At 37.0% G+C, this 23,543-nt stretch overlaps 1 protein-coding gene across 8 annotated transcripts in view; it reads left to right on the forward strand.

Moving 5' to 3' along the window:
• IFT80 (intraflagellar transport 80) overlaps nucleotides 1–23,543 on the forward strand; it is a 107,814-nt gene that overhangs the window by 35,067 nt on the left and 49,204 nt on the right. For 7 of the 8 annotated variants that reach the window (XM_027112969.1, XM_027113013.1, XM_027112975.1 and 4 more), the window contains 3 exons: nucleotides 1,239–1,348; nucleotides 4,852–4,941; nucleotides 5,903–6,040. In XM_027112969.1, the coding sequence (XP_026968770.1) occupies nucleotides 1,239–1,348; nucleotides 4,852–4,941; nucleotides 5,903–6,040 (338 nt within the window). The remainder of the gene's footprint in view (nucleotides 1–1,238; nucleotides 1,349–4,851; nucleotides 4,942–5,902; nucleotides 6,041–23,543) is intronic. The other variant, XM_027113004.1, reaches the window with a different exon arrangement.

Genomic DNA, 23,543 nt, shown 5'->3' on the forward strand with positions numbered 1-23,543 from the left:
GATTCACTTCCCTAATGAACAGGTTCTAATGAATAGGTAACTGGACCAGACAGTGGAGCACAGATAATTTAATGCTCTCAATTGATATGATATTCATTATTTATTTAAAAAATAATTTGTTTTTAATTTTCCCCATTTTTATTGAAGTATAATTCATGTACAGTGAAATGACAGCTCTTTTTTTAAAAATAAATTTACTTATTTTATTTTTGGCTGCATTGGATCTTAGTTGCAGCATGCAGGATCTTTTTTTATTTGCGGCATGCAGACTTCTTAGTTGCGGCATGAATGCGGGATCTAGTTACCCAACCAGGGATCAAACTCGGGCCCCTTGCATTGGGAGCACGGAGTCTTACCCACTGGACCACCAGGGAAGTCCCCAGAATAATGTCTCTTAAGAAGCCAACAAAGAAATATTCTCCAAACCAATGATAATAAAGAAGTCCAAATTTAGTTGAGGTGTACCTTTTTACCAGTTGGTTCTCAGGAGAGTTGGCTTAGTCAACCACAAGCTGAAGGCACAAAAGCAAAAGTCGAATGTTGCCGCTGGAGCACACTGCTAGGGAACGAAGACTCAAGTGTTGACCGGGTGAATGATCTTGGTGGGGCCGCTGCAGTGTTTTCACCATTGCTGTCACCGTAGTTGCTTATTCATTTGTTCTTATTGATCAGCCGCCAGTGGTGCCCCTCAGCAGCTGAGCTACAGGGTGCTTCATCAGCAGCCTCAGATGTCCATGATGATCTCCTGACACAACACCTTCACTCTTATAGCAAAACAGCTTTCCTTATAAAAACAACTTCATTCTTAGATCAAAACAACTTCATTTTTTCGTGAACGAGTGGATTTGAAATCATATCAAACCACTACACAAGAGTTGATGATGGGAAATGATAAATCATGACTTTTCTGATACCTTTTTGTATCTTAACATAATGAAGTATATTTATTTTACGTTTTTCCATAGCACACTCTCAAAGTCCTAAAAGCTCCGTATTTTCTCAGCAAGGTCAAAATTAGTAAAAAATATAGTTTATCAGTTGCTCACAGTAGATTTTCAACAGTCAATCTTAACCTGGTCTATGTTTCAGTATCAGGCTTATACTGCAGTTTGGATGGGCCATTGAATGAGGAAATGAAATGACACCCCAAATTGCTTTTTTGATTTTCCTAACAATCTCCCTTTTATAAAGCATAATAATTTAAGTTTATCAGGTTTTTTTTCTTTTCCTTTTTACAGGAACACCAGTGTATTCAGTAGCATGGGGCCCTGATTCGGAAAAGGTTCTTTACACAGCAGGCAAACAGCTGATCATTAAACCTCTTCAACCAAATGCTAAAGTTTTACAGGTACTTCTCAGGCATTTGTAAATTGTTATTGGGGTCTGCCAGACTGCTAAGTGAGAGGTCACTTTCTTAGGAGTCCCTTTTTTCTGGGTGGTCTTGTTATAGTTGAAGCTCTTAAGTGTGTGGTTTTATCGGCCTTTGTTACAGAAAAGGGGATATCTGGTTATGTTTCCAACGAGGTTCACTTCCCCCTTTTTCCAACTCACATTATACCAGTAAGTCATAAATGTGTTCTGAGTTACTAAATTATCACATGATTTGGCATAATAGCCATCTTTAAATTTAACAGAGTCAACCTAACATGTATAGATTTGAGACAAAACAGGACTAAATCATAAAACTTTAAGAGGTTGTTTAGACTGTATTTTTTATCATCACCTCTAGCGTCTTCCTCCTCATTGTTTGTTCAGTACCCTTGAGCTTTCTCTAAGACCCTAGAATTCTTTTAGTATTTTTAGAGTGGAGGGGGCGTCAATGTAATGTTTAGAACAATTGGGTATATATAATTTTACCAATTATAGGGAAGCAAAACAATAGTGGCAGTTAAGACAGGTCAGGGGAGGACAAATAAATGAAAAACCTTTAAGCCTATATCCAGGATTTTGATGTTTGATTTCAGTGCAAAGAGGCAGAATCATTTTCTTCATATTTTGATAATGACACAGTGTAGTGTGGGTAATAAGATTACAGGCTTTGGAGTTAGTCACCTGGGTTCAAATGTTCACTTACTTATATGTGACTTTAGGCAAGTTATAAAATGTCTTAGCGCCTCAGCGTTCTCATCTCTTAGATGTGATGCTAATACCTACTTGATAGGAATGTTGTGAGGATTAAATGAGTTAAATTGCAAAGTGCATGGGACAGTGCATATAATCAAAATATTGAGTGTACACAATGAAGAGTAGTTGTTGTTGATATTGCGGCGGTGTTCTATCATCTCTACCTTTTAGTCAGCCCTTAATAAATTAGAGCCATGGAGGCCAGTTAAAAGGTATAGAATGACCACGTCCTGGGTAAGGGATTTGGTGCTGGGGATTGACTGGCTACAGCAGGTATAAAAAGTGTTTTAAGAAGAAACATTAGGTTTAACAGTGAGTAGATGTAGAATTTGGAGAGTAAGGATATAGAAATGGCTTTGAGATTCCATATTAATCACTTCTATGTAGAGTATGCTATACATATTCCACACAGTCATCATGCATTTACATTTTTCTACATGCAGAACACTCTGCTAAGAACTGTGGAACAACAGAAAGAGAAGAATTTGGGGAAAAGGAATAAGCTAGGAAAGAGGACTGGCTCTGACTGCCTTTAGTCAAAGTCCTTCTAATACCGCTTATATTCTGAAAATGTGCTTTGAAATCATACAGCAAAAGCAGGCCAGATGAATCTTTTAGTTTATAGTTATGTGATTTGTTAAGATACCTGTAATTAGGCATATGTAAGTGAAACTCAGGAAGATGCTTAAATCACCATTGATAAATTATCGTTTTGTGGCTCGGTAAAACCTTTGGCCCAGGAGGTGGTGAAGGGAAAGAAAAGTATCCATTGCCAAAATTCAGCTAGAGTGGAGAGGGGTTAAAGTATAATTAGTAACTTCGTGCAAATCTTCTATTCCTTTTGGAAAACTAAAGCTGCAGCAATTCTCCTCGGGCATAAACACATACTCACATTTGGATTATTCACAAAAAAGAATGCTTATTTAATTCTTGCTTGTAGAATACAGTTCAAAAGTATATATTTCATTTCCCTTAAGAGCTTTAGGGACTCTTCTAGAGACCCAGAACTTGGTTTCAGAGTGAGGAGACTTCTGTTTATTTAGTCATTCAGTGGGAATGTAGTGCATACTTACTATATCCTAGGCGCTATGCTGGGGTGTAAGGTATTAAAAGTGAAACAGAACATAGTTCCTGCCTTCTGTGAGGAGCTCACGATTCAAAGGAATTTTACAAAATGCCTAATACATTAAGAAATAATTGAAAAATGTCTATGCATTATATGTAATATGTGAATATATGTAATATATAATTGATATTCTAAATTATAGTATAAGGAAAATTTAAACCATATTTTGTTCCTAACTTTTGAATATGGAAAATTTTATTTTTGTAGTTTTAAAATGAAACTCTTGAGAATCTCTGCACGTGTATATCTCTATATATCTATATTTTGTTATTTTTGTCTTTGCAGTTTATTTTAGGACATTGGATTAATTTAGCAGTAAATTGTGAAAATTATTGCTTTATCAAAACATTTGTTTTTTTGTTTGTTTGGTTTTTTTTTTTGCGGTACATGGGCCTCTCACTGTTGTGGCCTCTCCCGTTGCGGAGCACAGGCTCCGGATGCGCAGGCTTAGTGGCCATGGCTCACGGGCCCAGCTGCTCTGCGGCATGTGGGATCTTTCCGGACCGGGGCACGAACCCGTGTCCCCTGCATCGGCAGGTGGACTCTCAACCACTGCGCCACCAGGGAAGTCCAAAACATTTGTTTTTGACAGAGTGTATTTTTATGTATCTTGAATAAAACAAGCTATGAATTATTGCTTATTCTTAGGGCTTATTTGACCCTAATTTGATGTTTTTTTCTGTATACATTAAGAATAATAGATTTTCCCGGGAAGGCTCTGTAGAGGGAAAACCCTTAAAATCAGTCACTCTTTGAAACAAAGTTAGTTGGTTCAGACATTAAAATGTACCTTATAGTCTTCAAGAAAAATTAATTCTTTTTCAGTTATATTATTCTGCTTAAACCTAGTGAAAGATTAATGGCTTTTAATTATGTGCGTGGTTAATAGCTAAATGAGCACATAAATTATATTTAAGATCAAGAAGACATCCACGCTTAATTTCTAGATCGCCAATTTTTGGGTGACTTAGATATATACACAAATATGTATGCATTCTATATATGTGTAGAGTATATATCTGTGGGAAACCTTTTGTTATATGGTAAATGCAGCAGAATTTTCTCAGAGTAGTTAGTGACTACTCCAGGGACATGAAGGTAAAGAGAATGAAGCTTAGGGGAATGTACAGAAGAGAATGAAGAGAGTACTAAAGAGGATGTGCATGTAGTAGAAGTTTTTTTAAAAAATAAAAGAATTAGTAAACAAGAATGAAGGCAGTATCAGTAATGGGATCAACTGTGCAAAGGGAGCAAAATTTGGATTCAAGTAAGTTTTGGAGTACATAACATATTCATTCCATTATTATCACACAGATGTCAAGCTTGGAATAGTTCAACAGCAAGTGATTTTCCATCTGGAGTCCAGGCAATTGAGGAAATTAATAAGGATGTGAGTTATATAGTGGATGTCATAGTGCAAGGTGCTTTTCATTAGTTTAAATTGGAAATGAAACCAGCATAATGGTTATGAAAGGAAGATAGAAGTCTTCTCCAAGAAGAGGACAAAAGAATCATTAGAAAGAGGCAAAATGCCTTTTCTTATTTAAAAAACTTTTCAATGTTCTTGAAGTTATAATAAATATCTTATTTTTTTCTCATAGTGGAAAGCTCATGATGGCATTATTTTAAAAGTAGACTGGAACTCAGTCAATGATTTAATTTTATCTGCTGGCGAAGACTGTAAATATAAGGTATGTAATGTTTGAATAATGTTTGAATTTATCACCTGGTTGAAAGAATCAAATTTCGGTGAAAAGTATTTAGCATATAAGAGTATTCTTTTAGTCCTTCTCTTTAGCCATATCTTTTAACTCTAATAATTTAGCAAATTGTTATTTTATAATTTTCAGTGGCATTTTGAAGTGTTGCCTTTCTAATTTGGCCTATTTCATTGACCTATAGAATTTTTTTTTAATTTACCATTTTAACCATTAAAAAAAATATATTTATTTGGTCACGCGGGGTCTTAGTTGTGGCAGGCAGGCTCCTTAGTTGCAGCACGCATGTGGGATCTAGTTCCCTGACCAGGGATCAAACCCGGGCCCCCTGCATTGAGTACGTGCAGTCTTATCCACTGCACCACTAGGGAAGTCCCTGACCTATAGAATTTGATTTAATGAGTAGCAACATGAAAACAACTCCTAGTTTTAGTGACTCTTTAAATCAATTTAAGTTTTTTTTTTTTTTTGCGGTACGCGGGCCTCTCACTGTTGTGGCCTCTCCTGTTGCGGAGCACAGGCTCCGGACCCGGAGGCTCAGCGGCAATGGCTCACAGGCCCAGCTGCTCCGCAGCATGTGGGATCCTCCCGGACCGGGGCACGAACCCGTGTCCCCTGCATCGGCAGGCAGACTCTCAACCACTGCGCCACCAGGGAAGCCCTAAAATGGGTAGTTTTTATGATTAATTAAAGAGTTAGTAAAATCTGAAATTATCATGATGATACCATAACATTTTTGGGGGAGATATTTAGGTTTCCAGGAATACAGCTTCCCTACCCCCACCTTGCCTTGTTGGATAGTAAAGACATGTAATTGCTAATATTATAAAGTGATGACTTCTAAATCTTTACCTGATACTTTACTAGAAGCTACAAACTTGTTTGTAATAACGTGGTGACTTATAAAAGAATTTTTAAAATTTGCTTTTTGTAGGTATGGGATAGCTACGGCCGCCCTCTGTACAGTTCACAACCTCATGAGCATCCTATTACCTCAGTTGCCTGGGCTCCAGATGGAGAATTATTTGCTGTTGGATCATTTCATACTTTACGCTTGTGTGATAAAACTGGGGTAAGTTATAGTGGTAAGCAATCACAGATGTGCTGTCATAATGCACAACACACCTGGTTCTCAATCTTTAAAAAACATTTTCAGTGATGCATTTGACTGCATCTTTCTGGTTTGTCTTCTTAATATACTGGTTCAATCAATTCCAGATTTATGGGACCATACAAGCTCTTTAAGTTCAATCTGAAGATTGGGTATGTTCTCTACTATCTTTCTGGAAATACTTATTTTAAGCATGGTTGTGAAAGATGGTAAAGTGTTAAAATTTATGCCCAATCAATATAGAGAGTTCAGTTTTGAACCTTTTTTTTTTTTTTTTTGTGGTAGGCGGGCCTCTCACCATTGTGGCCTCTCCCGCTGCAGAGCAGAGGTTCCTGACGCTCAGGCTCAGCAGCCATGGCTCACGGGCCCAGCCGCTCCGCGGCATGTGGGATCTTCCTGGACCAGGGCACGAACCCGTGTCCCCTGCATCGGCAGGCCGATTCTCAACCACTGCACCACCAGGGAAGCCCCCCCCCCCCTTTTTTTTTTAAACTGTCAATATGTTTCATACAAAAGTTTTGGTTGCATATTTTTGGTAAGGAATTGATACTAAATTTTTTAAATGGTCATTTTAAAACCAAAGAATTCATATTTGAATGTGTGTGAGATTTTTCTCTCACAAGAGAATATGCCCTCTATACAAATTCTGTTTAGAACTTAGGCAAACAGCCAAGCTCAGCAGTATTTACCCACTGTACTTGAAGAATGAATTGTTTCATCAAAGTGCTCCAGAGGTGGCAGCATTATATGAGTGGGGCTATTCCATACTGTTCCTAACTATGAGGAAATCACATAAGTTTTCTGTGGCTTATTTTCCTTAAATGCAAAACAGGACAGTTAATTTAGAATTCTTAGAGCTTTTTAAATGACCTATTAAGTTTTCTGGTTGCTTGTTTTTTATCATATGAAATATAAAGTCCTCTGCCTGACTTTGAAGCTGTCTGAAACCTGGTGCCATAAAACCTCTTGTCTTTTCCCCCCATTACTCTCTAATTTGTATGTGTTCAAATCAGACTCATGAATCTTCTCTGCCCCTCACTAACGTCCTCATCTTCTCTTTTCATGGAATGCTCTCATCTCTTACACTTAATGAGTTCTTCCTATTTTTTAAGGCTCACTTCATATTTGACTTCTTTTCATGATACCTTCCATAGATAAAGTTTATTTATCTATTTTTCTAACTTCCTCTCACCTAGATCTCTTTTCTTAGTTTTAACATAAGGATGTTAAGTTAGACCATCTCATTTTCATCTGATTTTCTATCAATGATTCTCAGCCTATAGAATATATATTCTCATTTTCACAGTGTATTATATACTCTTACATCATCCATTTTAGTTTTATGTATATTGTTTTTGACTCCGTAGATAGTTTATAAGGTCCTATAGCTTAATGATTCTCTATTATCTGTACAATGCAGTAGATACTCAGTAATTCACTAATAAGTCCATTTAAGCATAATAATTTAAGTTTGCCATTTTGATGAAAATATTTAAAGATTTAAAAATCTTGGGGCATTGAATTGATCGAATAACTGAATTAAAGATTTACTTAATTAAACACCAAACCTATTTTTAGAATGTTAACTATTCAGGAAAAGTAAATTTTCTAAAAGAATTTTGTTCCTACCTTGTTCAACTGAATAGACTGAATATATTGTAATAATTTTTTAGGACTTGTGATTGACATTTTAAATATATTTTCTTTTATTCAATAGATATCATATATATACTAGTCATCAGAGAGTATTTTGGAAACTGGGGATGGGAAGATGTAAAGATTTTCACTCAAGTTGTTGACAGTCTAGTGGAGAATCAGACTATAAGACTGTGTAAATGCTATACATGAGGTTGCTGTGTGCAAGCACAATAGAGGAGTGGCAGAGCCTAACTCTGCCTGTGGGACACTGACTGAGAGCTGAGGCTTGAAGAATTAGTAGTTCTTCAAGGAGACATGGTGGGAGAAGAAAGTTGTAGGCAGAAGGAACCTCTTGTGCATCAAAGTATGGTGCTTTTTGTGCAATGTCAATAAGATTTTGCATGGGATGGTACCAGGAGATAATACAGAAAAGGTTCTCAGACCAGATCTGTGTTTGCCATCTAAAAGAGTCTAGATTTTACTATTTTAAAATGTAGTTATTTTATGTGGAGCCCCCTTAGGGGTTACTGTGGGGTAGAAAAGAGGTGAGGAGGTTGAGCCCCTGGTACTCCTCCACCCAGAAAAGCTCTACATGAATCAGCTTTGAGATATATATATATATATATTTTTTTTTTTTTTGCGGTACGTGGGCCTCTCACTGTTATGGCCTCTCCCGTTGCGGAGCACAGGCTCCAGACGCGCAGGCTCAGCGGCCATGGCTCACAGGCCCAGCCGCTCCGTGGCATGTGGGATCTTCCCGGACCGGGGCACGAACCCGTGCCCCCCTTCATCGGCAGGCGGACTCTCAACCACTGCGCCACCAGGGAAGCCCTGTTATATAGTTATTAAAAGTGATAATCTGCTTTCATAATGCCATGAAAAGATTTTTAAGATATACTGTCAGAAAAAAGTTACAAATTTTATCTATAGGATGGTCCTATTTGTGTAAAGATATGTGTCTATATATGAATAGAAAAACAGTCTGACAATATAACACATTTTAACAATGGTTATCCCTGGAGTTTGAAGTGATAGGTGATTTTTTTCCATAACTGCAATTTCTAAAGTTTTCAAATAAAAAATATGCTTTGTATAATTTTTGAAGAGGGAAAAAACTAGATTTATCCTTTAATTTTATTTTGCTTGCAAAATTCATTGGATTCTCTAATCATGTAATTCAGTTTTCTTTCCTTTTTAAACAAATGTTGAGTTTTGAAGCTATTTAATTTATATGTATATATAATTAAAACATGGAAAATTGTTTTTAAGGTGATATAGAATATATACATCTTTATTGGGAAGTAATTCTGTTCACTAAGATATAAATGCTATAAGCATTTTGAGTCAAAACCAAATTACCTACTGCATAATTACTTCCTGCACATCTTTTTAAAAAATGCCAAGCAGACATTCCCCTTGTGGAGTTTACTTTCTTGTTGCTAAGACAGGTATTAAATAATTAATTACCCACTCAGTTATTTAATTACAGTTGTAATAAATTTTACAAGGAGGTACAGGCTGTTCCTCGTAATGAGAACTAATCTATTTGGAGGGTCAAGGCAAGTTCGTATGGTGAAAGGTAAGAAGGGCAATGCTTATTGAGATTCTTCACCTTTTCTACTTACTGAGTAAGTGGTGTCAAGTTAGAGCCAAAAATTTAAGTCAGCTGGTGCTGCATACTTTTCTAACACAGTTGTTTATCTGTTGAAAAAAACTTATTAAGGCTTCTTTTAAGAAGTAAGTACGTGTTTTCTTCAACCTAGAAATGTCACACTTAAATGTAGCTCCTTGCTTCTTTTTTTTTCCTCAAAATCTGCAACTTAAAGTTGTATAATTAATAGTAGTAATCATTTATCCAGGGCCAGATTCTGTGGAATAATTTCAATATTAGATATTATAAAAATCTGGTCCTGAGGAAGGATTTGCTACAAATTTATCAGATTTCTATCTTGAGAGCTCTGTTTTGAGAGCTCTTCACAGATTTTTAGTTAAGTGCAGTGTTCTTAATCAACATTTTAAAAATTCTTATCTAGGCTTCCTTGACAGAAATTGGACAGTAATTTTTTAATATAAGGCTTAAAGAATGATGTTGGTGTAAACTTTCAGGTTATCTGTGAAATAATAAGCCTAAAAAAATGTGGTTTTTGTAAATATTTTCTTTTAATGTTTTTCAAGAAATATTTCTAGTGGGAGAAAAAACCTCAAATGCTTGGAGGCTGTAACTAAGAGGTTTTGGTTTGAATATATTCCTTACTATGCATGTATGTAAATGGACTGATGAGAAGAATATTTGAAAAAGCAGAAATTTTTATATTTTTGTATAGGTACATTACTCCAACTCAGTTGTTATATAGTAAATCTAATATTCCCATTAACTTTCATCATAAAATTGGAATTTTCTAAAAAGACCCTCACTAGGCTGATACAAAACTCCTGTTCCCATTTACATCTTCTATTTAAGTAGGCAAGTTACCTGTATTGGTTCAGAACTCACATCCTGGCTCACTTTTGTGGATTGTTGTTCAAATATCAATTTCATTTTCAAAGCCATTTTAGGTGGTATTCCATAGTCCAGTTAGTTGTCATGGTTTTACTGTGTTGATTCAAGTCAGCTGCATGAATAGGCTGCTTGATGGTGTTCCAAGGGCTTTATACATAGACTTAAAGAATACCGTTCTCCAGTTCCCTCCTCTCCATAATCCTACCCCAACTCTTGTAGCAAGGGGGTTGGGTGCTGCCTCTTTGCTGTCATTAGTGCAAATCAGGCATGGTAGATGGGGGTCCCACTGGGCAGCCTTCACAGTGCTCACTGGAGAGGGCCACTGCTTTGGCATTGCAGGGCTGGAATGGCCTGAGGGGCTCTGTCTCTACAGCACCACGTGGGGAGGCGGAAAGGTGCTACCTCTGCTCACTTGAGTGCAGAGCGGGAATGTTCCCCAGGGCTCCATCCCACTGTTTCCACAGGACACAGTGCCTGGTGGGGAGAGTGCCATGGTTTCTTTCATGGTGTGTGTTTGGAGAAGGGTAGTTATGTCCAAAGGGTTCCGTCCTGCATTGCAACCCCTCTACCTGGCTCCTTGACCAGAGAATGAGCATTACTTGGTGCTTGTTTTGTCTCACATACTACTTAGAGTTAATATAATACCATTTCATGTAAAATATACGAACCTTGCATCCATGGTATTCCATTTACCCACCTTTCCTTTATGCTATAATTATATTACATCTATCACAATATGATACAGTTTTTGCTGTTAAAAGTCATATTCACTTTAAAGAAATTAAGAAAGAAAGAAATGTTTAGCATTTCTAATGCTCTCATTTCTTCCTAAAGATACTAATTTCCATCTGATACAATTTTCCTTCAACCTATAAATCTTCTTTTAGGCATATCTCATAGTGTATAACTGCTGGTGATGAATTTTCTTTCTTTTTGTATATTTGAAAATGTTTTTTATTTTCCTCTTTGCTGGATTTACAATTCTGGGTTGACAGAGTTGTTTTTCCTTTCTTTCAGCACTTTAAAGATATTGCTGTACTCTCTTTTGGTCTTTATTGTTTTTGATGAGAAATAAGTGACTGTTGGTATCATTGCTCTCCTGAGTGTAAAGTGGCCTTTACCTCTGGCTGCTTTGAAGATTTTCTCTTTGTCTTTGGTTTTCAATAGTTTGATAGTATATGACTTTCTTTGTATTTGTCTTGTTTGGGATTCTTTATACTTCTTGAATATGTAAAGTTATGATTTCACCAAACTGGGGGAAATTTTGGCCATTATTTTTTCAAAGTTTTTCTGCCCCATTCCCTTCCCTGCTGGAAGTCCAATTACAAATTTTTTAGACCTTTGATGTTGTCCCACAGGTCAACAAGGCTCTATTCTTATTTCTTCAACCTTTTTTTCCCCTCATTTCTAGGAATTTACTCTAAAGATCATTGGACAAGTACACAAAGATGTATGCATAACAATTTCATCGCAGTATTATAATGGTAAAAATCAGAAATAAAGTGTCCGCAAGTGGGAGGCTGATTAGGTTAATATTCTATATACCTAAAATGGAATACCCTCAAGTCATTAAAAGTGGGGAAGAGGGATTATGTTTAATAACCTGGAAAGCTATCTATGGTAAGTTATTTAGTAAAAAGACCAGGTTTTATTCTGTGATCTCACTTGTATAAAATTGTATACCCATAACTCTAACTACCTCTAACTACTAACTATTGTGGCTAAAGGTACACCCAATACTATATTTGGGTGATCTTTTGCTTCTTTATATGATTTTGTGTAGTGTGAACCTTTTTTAATGACTGTGTATCAATGGTACAGATGCAGTAAAGGTCTTTAAAAAATTCTTCAATAAAAATAAAAAGAAGTGATGTTGCAGAAAATGGTAGAGTAGGGAGCTCCAAGAATTGGTCCCTCCACTCAAGCAACCATTAACTGGCCAAAAAAAAAAAAATATCAGAATCAACTTTTTCAGAGCTCTGGAATCTAATTCAAAACTTTGTAGCAGGGCTTCCCTGGTGGCGCAGTGGTTGAGAGTTCGCCTGCTGATGCAGGGGACACGGGTTCGTGCCCTGGTCCGGGAAGATCCCACATGCTGCGGAGCGGCTGGGCCCGTGAGCCATGGCCGCTGAGCCTGCATGTCCGGAGCCTGTGCTCCGCAACGGGAGAGGCCACAACAGTGAGAGGCCCGCGTACCGCAAAAAAAAAAAAAACACTTTGTAGCAACCAGGGAAATGCTTAATGAAGAAAGAAAGAGGGTGCTAAATTTTGGTAAGAAAGCATTGTGGCGTTTTTTGCTTACCTGCCTACCATCCCTCATTCCCAGCTTGGCAGTGGCCACGGGAATGGCAGCCTGAGTTCTGGTGTAGCTTGTTGGTGCCAGGAGAACAATATGGACCATGTTCTCAGAAAACTGTAGTTATGCTTTTTGGTTCTCCTGAGACACCTGCACAGAGGCTTGTCTTTGTTTTGCCTTCCTTGGAAATCTCTCAGAGCTGGAGTAGCTTCCCAGGTGGCATCTGTTGAAAGCATGTAAAGGCATACTACCCACAGCCACTTGGGGCAAGGGATGGTGAATGGGGCAAGCTGCAGGTAGACCAAAAAAGCCTGGGAAGGAAGAGACTGAGGAGGAAGATGTATGGAAAAATAACGGCTTTGGAGAGCTGTCGCATATACTGAGGAATTCAGTGTGCAACACACATGCTCAGGGCCAGACACACAGTAAAGACTTTAGAGGAGTATTACTGGCAGGTCTTTGGGCTCTGCACAGGCAGGAGGTGAAGGCTAAGGCCGAATTATAGGTGGCCTGGCTCAGTGTTGAAGGAGTGCCCCAGCTCAGAGCCCATTGGCAGAGTGGGGGAGTATTTTTTTCTTTGTTTTTGGCTCTGTCAGGTTGCTAGCTGACCACTGAGATAACAGAATGAAGACTTCAGTGACCATCCATGAAAGGAATACAGTCTTTGCAAAAATAATTTGGAAAAGTCACTAAATAAACAGATGACTGTATCCCTCAAAAAGCAACAACATCAAGCCCTGGTGAGGGGGGAATAATTTGATTTCCAGAGTTTACCACATAATAATATTCAAAACGTCCACGTTTTAACAAAAAATTACAAGTATACAAAGTATGGTCCATTCATAGGAAAAAAAGAAATAGAAACTCCCTCCAGAGCCCATCATTGGACTTACTATACAAAGACTTTAAATTAGTGGTCTTATAGAAATTATAAAAAAGAACCACATAGAAAATCTTTAACTGAAAAAAAAATGAACAAAGGATAAAAGAGGTGTATGGTAAATGCCTCCAGAACCCCCAAGTATATTCAGTTTCTTCAGTAATGGGTTCATTTTTTCTAACGCCATTTCCCACTCATCAGAAAATGGGAAAATGGGCCTCTTCATAAAGTGTTGAAGTACAGCTTTTCTCAAGCATAATTTGGCAAGGTCTATCAAGATCCTTGAAGTCTCTGACACAGCTATTATACTTTCAAGGAAGCTTAAAAATGCACTGCATATTCATTTGTTCATTTATTTTCATATTAATTTCTTTGCAAATGTTTATTGAGAGTCTGTTATGTGCCAGGCACTTGCCCTAGGTGTTAAAGAAGCAACAGTAAATGGGACTTCCCTGGTAGTCCCATTTGGGTCCAGTGGTAAAGAATCTGCGTTCCAATGCAGGGGACGCGTGTTTGATCCCTGGTCGGGGAACTAAGATCCCACATGCCATGGGGCAACTAAGCCCACGTGCCACAACTACTGAGCTTGGGTGCCTCAGTGAGAGAGCCCGAGGGCAGAGTGCCACAAACTACAGAACCGACGTGCCCTAGAGCCTGCGTACCACAACTAGAGAGAGAAAACCCACACACCACAACTAGAGAGAAGCCCGTGTGCCTCAGTGAAGGATCCCACGTGCCACAACTAAGGCCCGATGCAGCCAAAAAAAATAATAATAATGATAATAAAAAGAGGACTTCCCTGGTGGCTCAGTGGTTAAGAATCCACCTGCCAATGCAGGGGACACGGGTTCGAGCCCTGGTCCAGGAAGATCCTACATGCCTTGGAGCAACTAAGCCCATGCGTCACAACTACTGAGCCTGTGCTCTAGAGCCTGAGAGCCACAACTACTGAAGCCCACGTGCCACAACTACTGAAGCCCATGTGCCTAGAGCCTGTGCTCTGTAACAAGAGAAGCCACCTCAATGAGAAGCCTGCGCACTGCAACAAAGAGTAGCTCCCGCTCACTGCAACTAGAGAAAGCCCGTGCACAGCAACGAAGACCCAACGCAGCCAAAAATAAATAATAAAAAGAAAAATAATAATAAAAAGAAAAAAAAAAGAAACAGCAGTAAACAAAAATAAATTCCCTGCTCTTGAGCGTTTTTATTCCAGCAGACAAAAGACTATAAACAAACAGAATGAATACATGATATGTTAAGTGGTAATAAATGCTATAAAAAAATAAAGGTAGGTATGGGAGATGGCATTATTCTAGGAGAAGTGGTCAGGGAATATCAGACAAAAACTAAAATTTTCCCCTGGATTCCATAATACATTTTATTTTTACCTTTGATTTTTTTTAAATGCATGATTCAAATATGTAAGGTAAAAACTTTAAAATTAACATAGTTATTATAAATAAATACACAGAATATATTAATGAATTGCATTATATTACGTTAAGTGGAACAGAATTCAAGGGAAAAGATCTGAATATATAAAGTACCTTTGGCCAGATTTTAAATTAACTGACGTCTTTGCTTTTATTTATCAGCAGGTGGTGCTATTGCTTATGTAAGAGAGAACTTTTTTCATTTTCTCTGTTCTTGAATATCAGTTAGTCATTATAATAAAGTCTTCCCTCCATTCATTCTCCCATTCAGTTAAAATAATTACAATGATTCATCATCTGCAGTAACTGGTCATACTGCTATATGTCACTTTTCATTGTCAATTATGTATGTCAACACGTAATTTAAGACAGCCTGCAATTTGCTAATTCCTGGTATATTAGAGAGAATATTGATCTTAAAAATCGTTAGTGTACCTTAAAGAAAAATAAGAAACTTTGCGTCTATTTTCTTTTCCTCCTAAACTTAATTTGTGAATGCACAATTTTATGAATTGAATTAATCCAACTTGGCTAAAGATATGCTTTTGAGGATCCTTTTACTCTAGTGTATTTATATAGAAGTAGTAGAGAAGAGTGAAGTTGACATTTAGGAGGTACTTTTAAAAGTTGTTATAATCAAGTTATGTTTTTTAGTTTAAATAGCTCTCATGTCCCTCCTGGGAATTTGACAGAATACAGAGGAAAAAAATGGTATCCTGAGAAATTTGACAGAATACAGAGGAAAAAAATGGTATCCTCCCTCAAAGAGATGTAATATCCTTTAATACGTCAACAATTTGAAGATGAATTCTCAATTGTTCTCTGCATTGTGCTGTCCAGTATGATTGCTTATTTTATTTTATTTTAACGTAGGAATAGTATTGATATGTTTGTAGAGCCCTGGAGTCAAGGCTCCAGTGGTGAATTTACAAAGTTAAAGGCTTCTTCTGGACCTTCAGCTTCTTCATCTATAAAATAGATAATCTGGGCTAAGTGATCGCCTCTCTCCTTTCAACTCCACAGTTCTGTGACGCCTTTTCCATGGGCACTGGACATATTGCTTGCTTCCTTTCCTGAGTAGTATTAGTGTGGTGCTTCTTTGTTTTTTAATATGAGGTTTGTAGAGGAGGAAGTAGTACTCTACATGATGTGCCAGAAGTGGGAAAAACTGAGGTAGTGCTAGAGAAGTGTGGCTGATCCTAGAACTTCAGACTTATCCTACATTTTAGTATAGTTGGGTGCAAGTAACAGAAACCATTAAGCAAAAAAGAGCAATTTGCTCTAAAATTACAGGGTTATCTTCTAGAAGCCAGAGCAAGGATGTAACTAGGCCTCAGGAATCAGAAACTGGAATGCTAAGAAAACACACAAAGTGGTTCCTTTGTGCCTTTTGCCTCTGCTTTTCTCTCTGCATATCCCTCCTCTTTTTCCTTTCCCAGCAAACTGACCCCTCCCCAACCCTCCCCAGTTTACCTGCTGGAAAGTGACAAATGTCAACAGTTCTCAAGTATACATTTCTACTCAGGAGAGTAGCCAGACTGAGATAAGAATCTTAGTCCTAGTTTTAAATACCCTCAGGGAAGGGGTCACTGGCCCAACCTTGGTTAAGAACTCATGCCTGGTCAGTCAGGTTGGGGTATGTTGTATAAACATGGCCATCAGGACTCTAATGCAGTAACCATAGGGATTGCTGGGGAGGGCCAGGTCCTAGAAAATGGAGGAGGTTGCCATTTGTGTTTCAAAGCCTCCTTAGGCATATTTGCCAAAAATTTTCAGTTTAATTCTCTGAGAGTTTTTCTTTCTACATGAATAAATTTCTGTCTTTATAATGAAAATTAGAATTGTATTTTCAGATTTGCTATAAAACCAACTTTGATAGAAACCATAAAGCCATAAAATATAAACATGAAGTGAGGGAAGTGGGCTGGCTTTACAGTAATAAGACCCTGTTGTCCAGAATTGAGAAACTTAGCAAGCAGTACAACATCAGAGTTCTATTACAGAATTTACTTTTAATCTTTTTTAAATCAACACTTAAGGGCTTCCTTGGTGGTGCAGTGGTTAAGAATCGCATGACAATGCAGGGGACACGGGTTCTAGCCCTGGTCTGGGAAGATCCCACATGCCGCAGAGCAACTAAGCCCGTGTGCCACAACTACTGAGCCTGTGCTCTAGAGCCTGCGAGCCACAACTACAGAGCCCTCATGCCACAACTACTGAAGACCATGCGCCTAGAGCCTGTGCTCCGCGACAAGAGAAGCCACTGCAATGAGAAGCCCGCGCACCACAATGAAGAGTAGCCCCCGCTCGCCTCAACTAGAGAAAGCCCGTGCACAGCAACGAAGACCCACTGCAGCCCAAAATAAAATAAATTTATTTTTAAAAAAACAGTTAACATATAGATGTTCCATAAATGTTGCATTTAAAAAAAATTAATTAATTAATTTATTTATTTTGGCTGTGTTGGGTCTTTGTTGCTGCGCGCGGGCTTTCTCTAGTTGCGGTGCGCAGGCTTCTCATTGTGGTGGCCTCTCTTGTTTCAGAGCACAGGCTCTAGGCACACAGGCTTCAGTAGTTGTGGCTCATGGTCTCAGTAGTTGTGGCACACGGGCTTAGTTGTTCCACGGCATGTGGGATCTTCCCAGACCAGGGCTCGAACCTGTGTCCTCTGCATTGACAGGTGGATTCTTAACCACTGTGCTACCAGGGAAGTCCAAATGTTGCGTTTTAATGCATCATTGTACAGACAAAATATATTGTTTTGGTTTTTAATGACTTACTTTAACTCAACTGATGTAACTTAATGACTTCCATTGGAGCATTTTGACTAGTTTTACTAGAATTGATCCATTTAGTCAGTTTCGTTGATGTTTTTGAGATGGCTAGTTTAAAATTTGTAAATCTTTGGCTTTTAATTTGCTCCTTGGATTTGTTTAAATTTTAAAAGTCGTGTTTGGTTGAAGTCATGGTTAAGCTCTGGGAAGGAAGGCTTGCTTAAAGACACAGGCACATTCATTCATCCATTCAACAAATATTTGTGTGTGTTAAGTTCTGTGTGATACTCTGACTATTCAAGGAATAATATCCATACCTGTACTCGAGGAGTAGCTCACCTCTTTTGAGAGTACTGATATGTAAACAGATAATGTAATATCATACTTATTTAATGGCAAAGGTTATAATTGTGGAAGAATGAATAAAGAATAGAATAATGGTAAATTTTCAGATATGTCTGTACTTATTTCGGATGAGGCTAAATTGGTTAAAGTAAACTTCCTCTCTGGTGGAGTAACTTAAAAACATTAAAAAACCTTTTTTTAAATGAACAACAAAACATGTGTTGTTGTTTTTTTCCACCAAGAAGCACAAATATGAATTTGCTTTTTTCTGATTTTGGTACATATTGTTATTTTTTTATAAATTATTTTCACTTATCCAAGTCAAAAGTAATTTATGTATACTTTTTCATATTCTGTATTCTAAGAAAACCGTGTTAGCTACAACTTATTGCTTGGAATTATGGAAAAAAATAGAAAACCTTACCAGTATTGTGAAAGCACAAATAGTAATTAGTATTAAATAGTTTAATTAAATACACAAGACAGCTTATATATTGAAGAAATTTATGGCAAAAAACTATAACAAAGATAATGATAACAAAAAATAGAAAAAATAATGCCCATAACCATAACATACAAAAAAATCAAATATTTTCATTTTCTGTGTGCCTTACAAGTCATTGAGCAGACATCTTTACATGATTATGATTACTATAAATATATATATTTTTTATATATCCTTTTATTTTTTAGTATTGACATTTACTTATTTTAGATCAATATTATGTCTCAAAATATGAAAACAAAGTATAATTTCAGGGGCTTCCCTGGTGGCGCAATGGTTGAGAGTCCACCTGCCGATGCAGGGGACACGAGTTCGTGCCCCGGTCCGGGAAGATTCCACATGCCGCAGAGCGGCTGGACCCGTGAGCCATGGTAGCTGAGCCTGCGCGTCCGGAGCCTGTGCTCCGCAACGGCAGAGGCCACAGCAGTGAGAGGCCCGCGTACCGCAAAAAACAAAACAAAACAAAACAAAACAAAAAAAGTATAATTTCAATAAAATCGGTTGGGGGAATGATAATGGCAGAGGCAGCATTTTTTTTTGAGATAAAACATATACAGTATCTTATGTGTACAGCTCAGTATTATTTATATATACAAGTACCGAAGAAACCATCACCCATATTGATATAGAACATTATCAACAACCCAGAAATTTCCTTTGTGCCTCCCCCCATCAGTTACCCCTCCACAGTAATTACTATTCTGACTTCTGTCATCACAGATCAGTTTTGATTGTTTTAACCTTTATATAAATGAAATCATATGGTATTTACACTTTTGTCTGACTTTTTCCATTCAACCATGTATCTGTGAGATTTATCTATGTTGTTGGGTATAGTGGCATAGTTTCTCAATCCTCTCAAATCTCCTCATAAAACAGAGAAAGGAAAAGACTATAACCAAAACCTACAGATAGCAACTACAGCAAAAGTGGGTGGTACTCTATTCCTACAAAACCCTAAATACAAGCGATTTTCCCAGAAGTACCATTAACAGTTATACATGGTAACAGCATCTGTGTATGAGGAAGCAGAGCAAAGGTAGCCAGGTTTCTAAGACCACAAGAAAAGAAGAACTCCCAAATCACCAACAAATACCTGAAAGTGAGACAGACCAATCTGAGAACAGCAGCTGAAACTGGAAAGAAATTTCTGTAGAATCCAATTCGGAGTAAGTGCAAGGGGATCATGACAGGATCTGACAGTGCTGGAGATGTCTGGGTCGAATGTACTCGTCAAACTAACAAATCAAGCTTCCTTTTGGGACAAAGCCCTGTACTGCAGAAATTGCTGAGATTAAAATCCAGTTTGATTAGAACAGACACAATTGAGCAAAGATGAGAATAGATCCAAATAAAATTGGAGAAGAAGCAGAGAATGCTAGTCTCAAAAAATGGAGGCTTTTTTTTTTTTTTTTTAAATCACTGAGAAAACAACAGAAGAGAGAGCTCTAGAGCTATCCTTCTGGAACATCCCTTCCTCCCCAAAGTACAGCAAAACCCATTTCACTTAAAAATGAGCAGAAGATCAGGATCACAGTCAAATCACATAATGTTGCCAAAGACAACAAAACCATGCCATAAACAGACAAGCACTGCAACCAGTTAATTCAAAAGAAGTTGAAGGATGTTTTAAAACCATGACAAAAGCTATTAAATAACCATATAAATCAGAATTAGAAAAACTAGGAAATCAGGTGACGGGAGAATGGGAGACTTCTAAGGAGAGGTGACAGAACTCAGGAGGGAATTATTTAAAAAAGGAAAAATTATTACAGAAATGAAGACCAAACTAGAAGGAATATAAGAGCCAATGAACACAGTGGATGATGCCTTAAAATAAATAGAATGTAAAATGGAAGCAAGGAAATGGCAAAAGACATATAAAGTTTGATAGAAAGTGATAGATACAGAAGATTGGCAGAGAAAATCTGAAGTACATATAATAGGGATCTTTAAAGGAGAAGTCCAAGGCAATGAACAGAAAAATACTAAAAGCCACTATTCAAGAAAGATTTTCTCAGACCTAAGGGATCTGAAATTGATATTGAAAAGGCATACCAGATACCTAGGAAAATTGACCCAGATGGCCAACACCCAGATATACACTAATAAAACTGTAGGAGTTTAAAGAAGAAGAAATAAGTCCTGTGGGCATCCAAGGAAAAGAACAAGTCACTCATAAAGGGAGGAAAATCAGAATGCCGTCAGATTTTAATAGCGTCACCGTACAATGCTTAACATAGGATACTACAGCTATTCTGGTTTTTAAATATAAAGGTCATAAGCATACTGGTATAAACATGCAAGAACTCAAGGAATGTTATTCCCATGAGTCTTTCAAGGAGTCTACTGGAGAATTTTAGCTTCAGCTATAGCAATCTGGAAGTCACATGTATGGATATACAGAGTACGTAAAAACATATTGATCATACTATCAATAGCTATAAAAGGATATGTATATCCATGTACTACAATAGATAATGTCTTAGATAAATGCTGGTGCATGCACACACACACAGAGACACACACACAGCTGTGCACATACACACTTAGAATGAAGGAAGATATAAGGATAAAACATAAAATTAAAAAATAATTATCAATATTGAGAAGGAGAGAATAAGAGAGAGAAAAGGGATAGAGGTTGGACTTCTTTGATTATACTTTGTTTTATATACTTTTTGGGTAAATTAAATTTTGATACCCTGTAAATACTTTACATAATTATAAAACAAAATTAAATTTTTAGAAAGCAATTCCTAAAACCAAAGTAAATGAAAAAAATGAGCCTAATTGTGTATTCAGTCATTTGTATACCTACCCGGAGAGGAGCTAATCCAAATGACTTTAAATGATTTGATTGTCTGTTCCTTGTGCTTACAGTAAAGACTCAACAGAAAATTATCCTAAGACTTTGGAAAACATTTTGGCAGTTCCTCAAAATGTTAAACATAGAGTTACCACAGACACAGCAATTCCACTCCTAGGTATGTATACAAGAGAATTGAAAACATGTCCACACAGTAACCTATACACAGATGTTCATAGCAGCATTATTCATAATAGTAAAAAAAAGTTGAAAAACTCAAATGCCCATCAAATGATGAATGGAGAAACAAAATATGGTATATCCATACAATACTATATTACTTGACTATAAAAAAGAATGACATACTGATGCATGCTACAACATGGATGAACCTTGAAAGCATTATGCTAAGTGAAAGAAGCCAGTCACAAAAGGCCACATAGTGTATTATTTCATTTACATGAAATGGCCAGAATAGAAAATGAAAGTAGATTAGTGGTTACCAGGAGCTTGGGGGTGAGGGTGGGGGGAATGGGAGTGTCTGCTAATGGGCATGTGTTTCTTTTTGTGGTGATAAACATGTTCTGAAAATAGTAGTGGTGATGGTTGCACAACTCTGACTACACTGAAAAAACTACTGAATTCTGTACTTTAAAAGGGTGAATTTTATAACGTGAAATATATCTCAATAAAGTTGTCATTTTTAAAAAAAGGGAAATAAGCTTAAAGGCAAAAGAATGAAAAAAATTTTTTTAACTCTTTTGTAACTATTTGCTTGTGGTGTTGATGTTGTTATTCTGAGTATTTATATTGATGCTCTTAACAGCTGGGATTTTTGGCTAAGTGAAAGCAGATACTGAGGTAAGATTGGAGAGGGTAAATAAAAATCCTACAGTTCCTGGATTTGAAATGGAAGTATCAGTTTGAGTTATTGAAAAAATTTCCTAGTTCTGTCTATTAAAAAGGCCTAGAAAAGGCTTTAATGATCAGCTCAGTAACAGCGAGCACCCTTAGCACTTGTGGGGTTTTTTTCAGTACCATTTTCCGTATTTCCATAAAGTTCACCATGACTCACTGAAGAAAAGACTGATGCCAGGTGTGGGACAGGAAATATAAAAATGGGACTGGAACATTTTGTCATTCATTGTACAAAGCCGGGGAAGTGATCAAAGACTACAGGGTTCTGTCAAAAAGATCAAAGAACCAACTGAAAGGGGATTCCACTGGCTAAAATTGGGCTAATTGGAGCACTGTATTTATAAAAACACATCAAATATGTTAAAATTAATGAGTTCTTGATACTAAACAGTAACATTTCTTGGTTACATTTGGAAGTTACAAGGGAACCAACTGAATGAATGAATGAATGAATATTTACCCATTACCCAATAATTATTAACTAATGGCTAATTCGTATCTCATCTATACCACCACCTACTTCTCCATGGCTCAGATCATTTAGAGCAAATCCCTGACATTACATCTTTTCATCACTAAATATTTCAGTATATATCACTGACACAAAGACTTCTTTTTTAACCTAACCTCAATACCATTATTAAACCTAAAAACAGTTAACAGTTAACAATTATCTACTGATAATATTGTCACTATTCAAATTTATATTTTTGAAAACTAATAATTAAGGGGAAATAATCAATTTATTCTGCCTTTGATATATGAACTGTATCCCAGGGTAACCAAATAGTTGAGGAGATGTTTCTTTTTGTAGCACTATTACAGCTAGTAAATGAAGAAAGAAGGATTGGAATATTACCATTTTGCAACTGTAAGTGAATTAGTCCTCCTAGGCAATGATTATCATTTGCTAACAGCATAAGAAGACATTCGGACATTAAATGCTTCCTGCTGGAAGTACACAACATCACTTACTAAGTTTTCTTGCCAAAAAAATCAAACCTGAATCTGATCAAGACTCTAGATCTAACTATCAATTAACAGGAAATAAAGGGGACAGACTAACATGTTAACACCATGAGAATACAGATGGTAAAATCCAGACTATGGGAAACAACAGGACATGATCCAGTTTCCTCAACCACAGAAAATTTCAAGGGAAAAGAACATGTGTAAGGGGAACTTATAGATCAAAAGAAATCTAAGAGATTTCGCAACCAATCAAAATGATTGTACCTTATTTGTATCTTAATTCCAACAAACTGAAGACAAAAAAGGACAATTGGAAAAAATTTGAACAGTGACTAGATACTATGATAATATTAAGGAGTTACTGTTAATTGTTTTTAGGTTTAATAATAGTATT

This window comes from Aethalodelphis obliquidens, unplaced genomic scaffold (assembly GCF_003676395.1).
Source record: "Aethalodelphis obliquidens isolate GAN/ISIS:26980383/991018 unplaced genomic scaffold, ASM367639v1 scaffold1, whole genome shotgun sequence".
Taxonomy (NCBI): domain Eukaryota; kingdom Metazoa; phylum Chordata; class Mammalia; order Artiodactyla; family Delphinidae; genus Aethalodelphis; species Aethalodelphis obliquidens.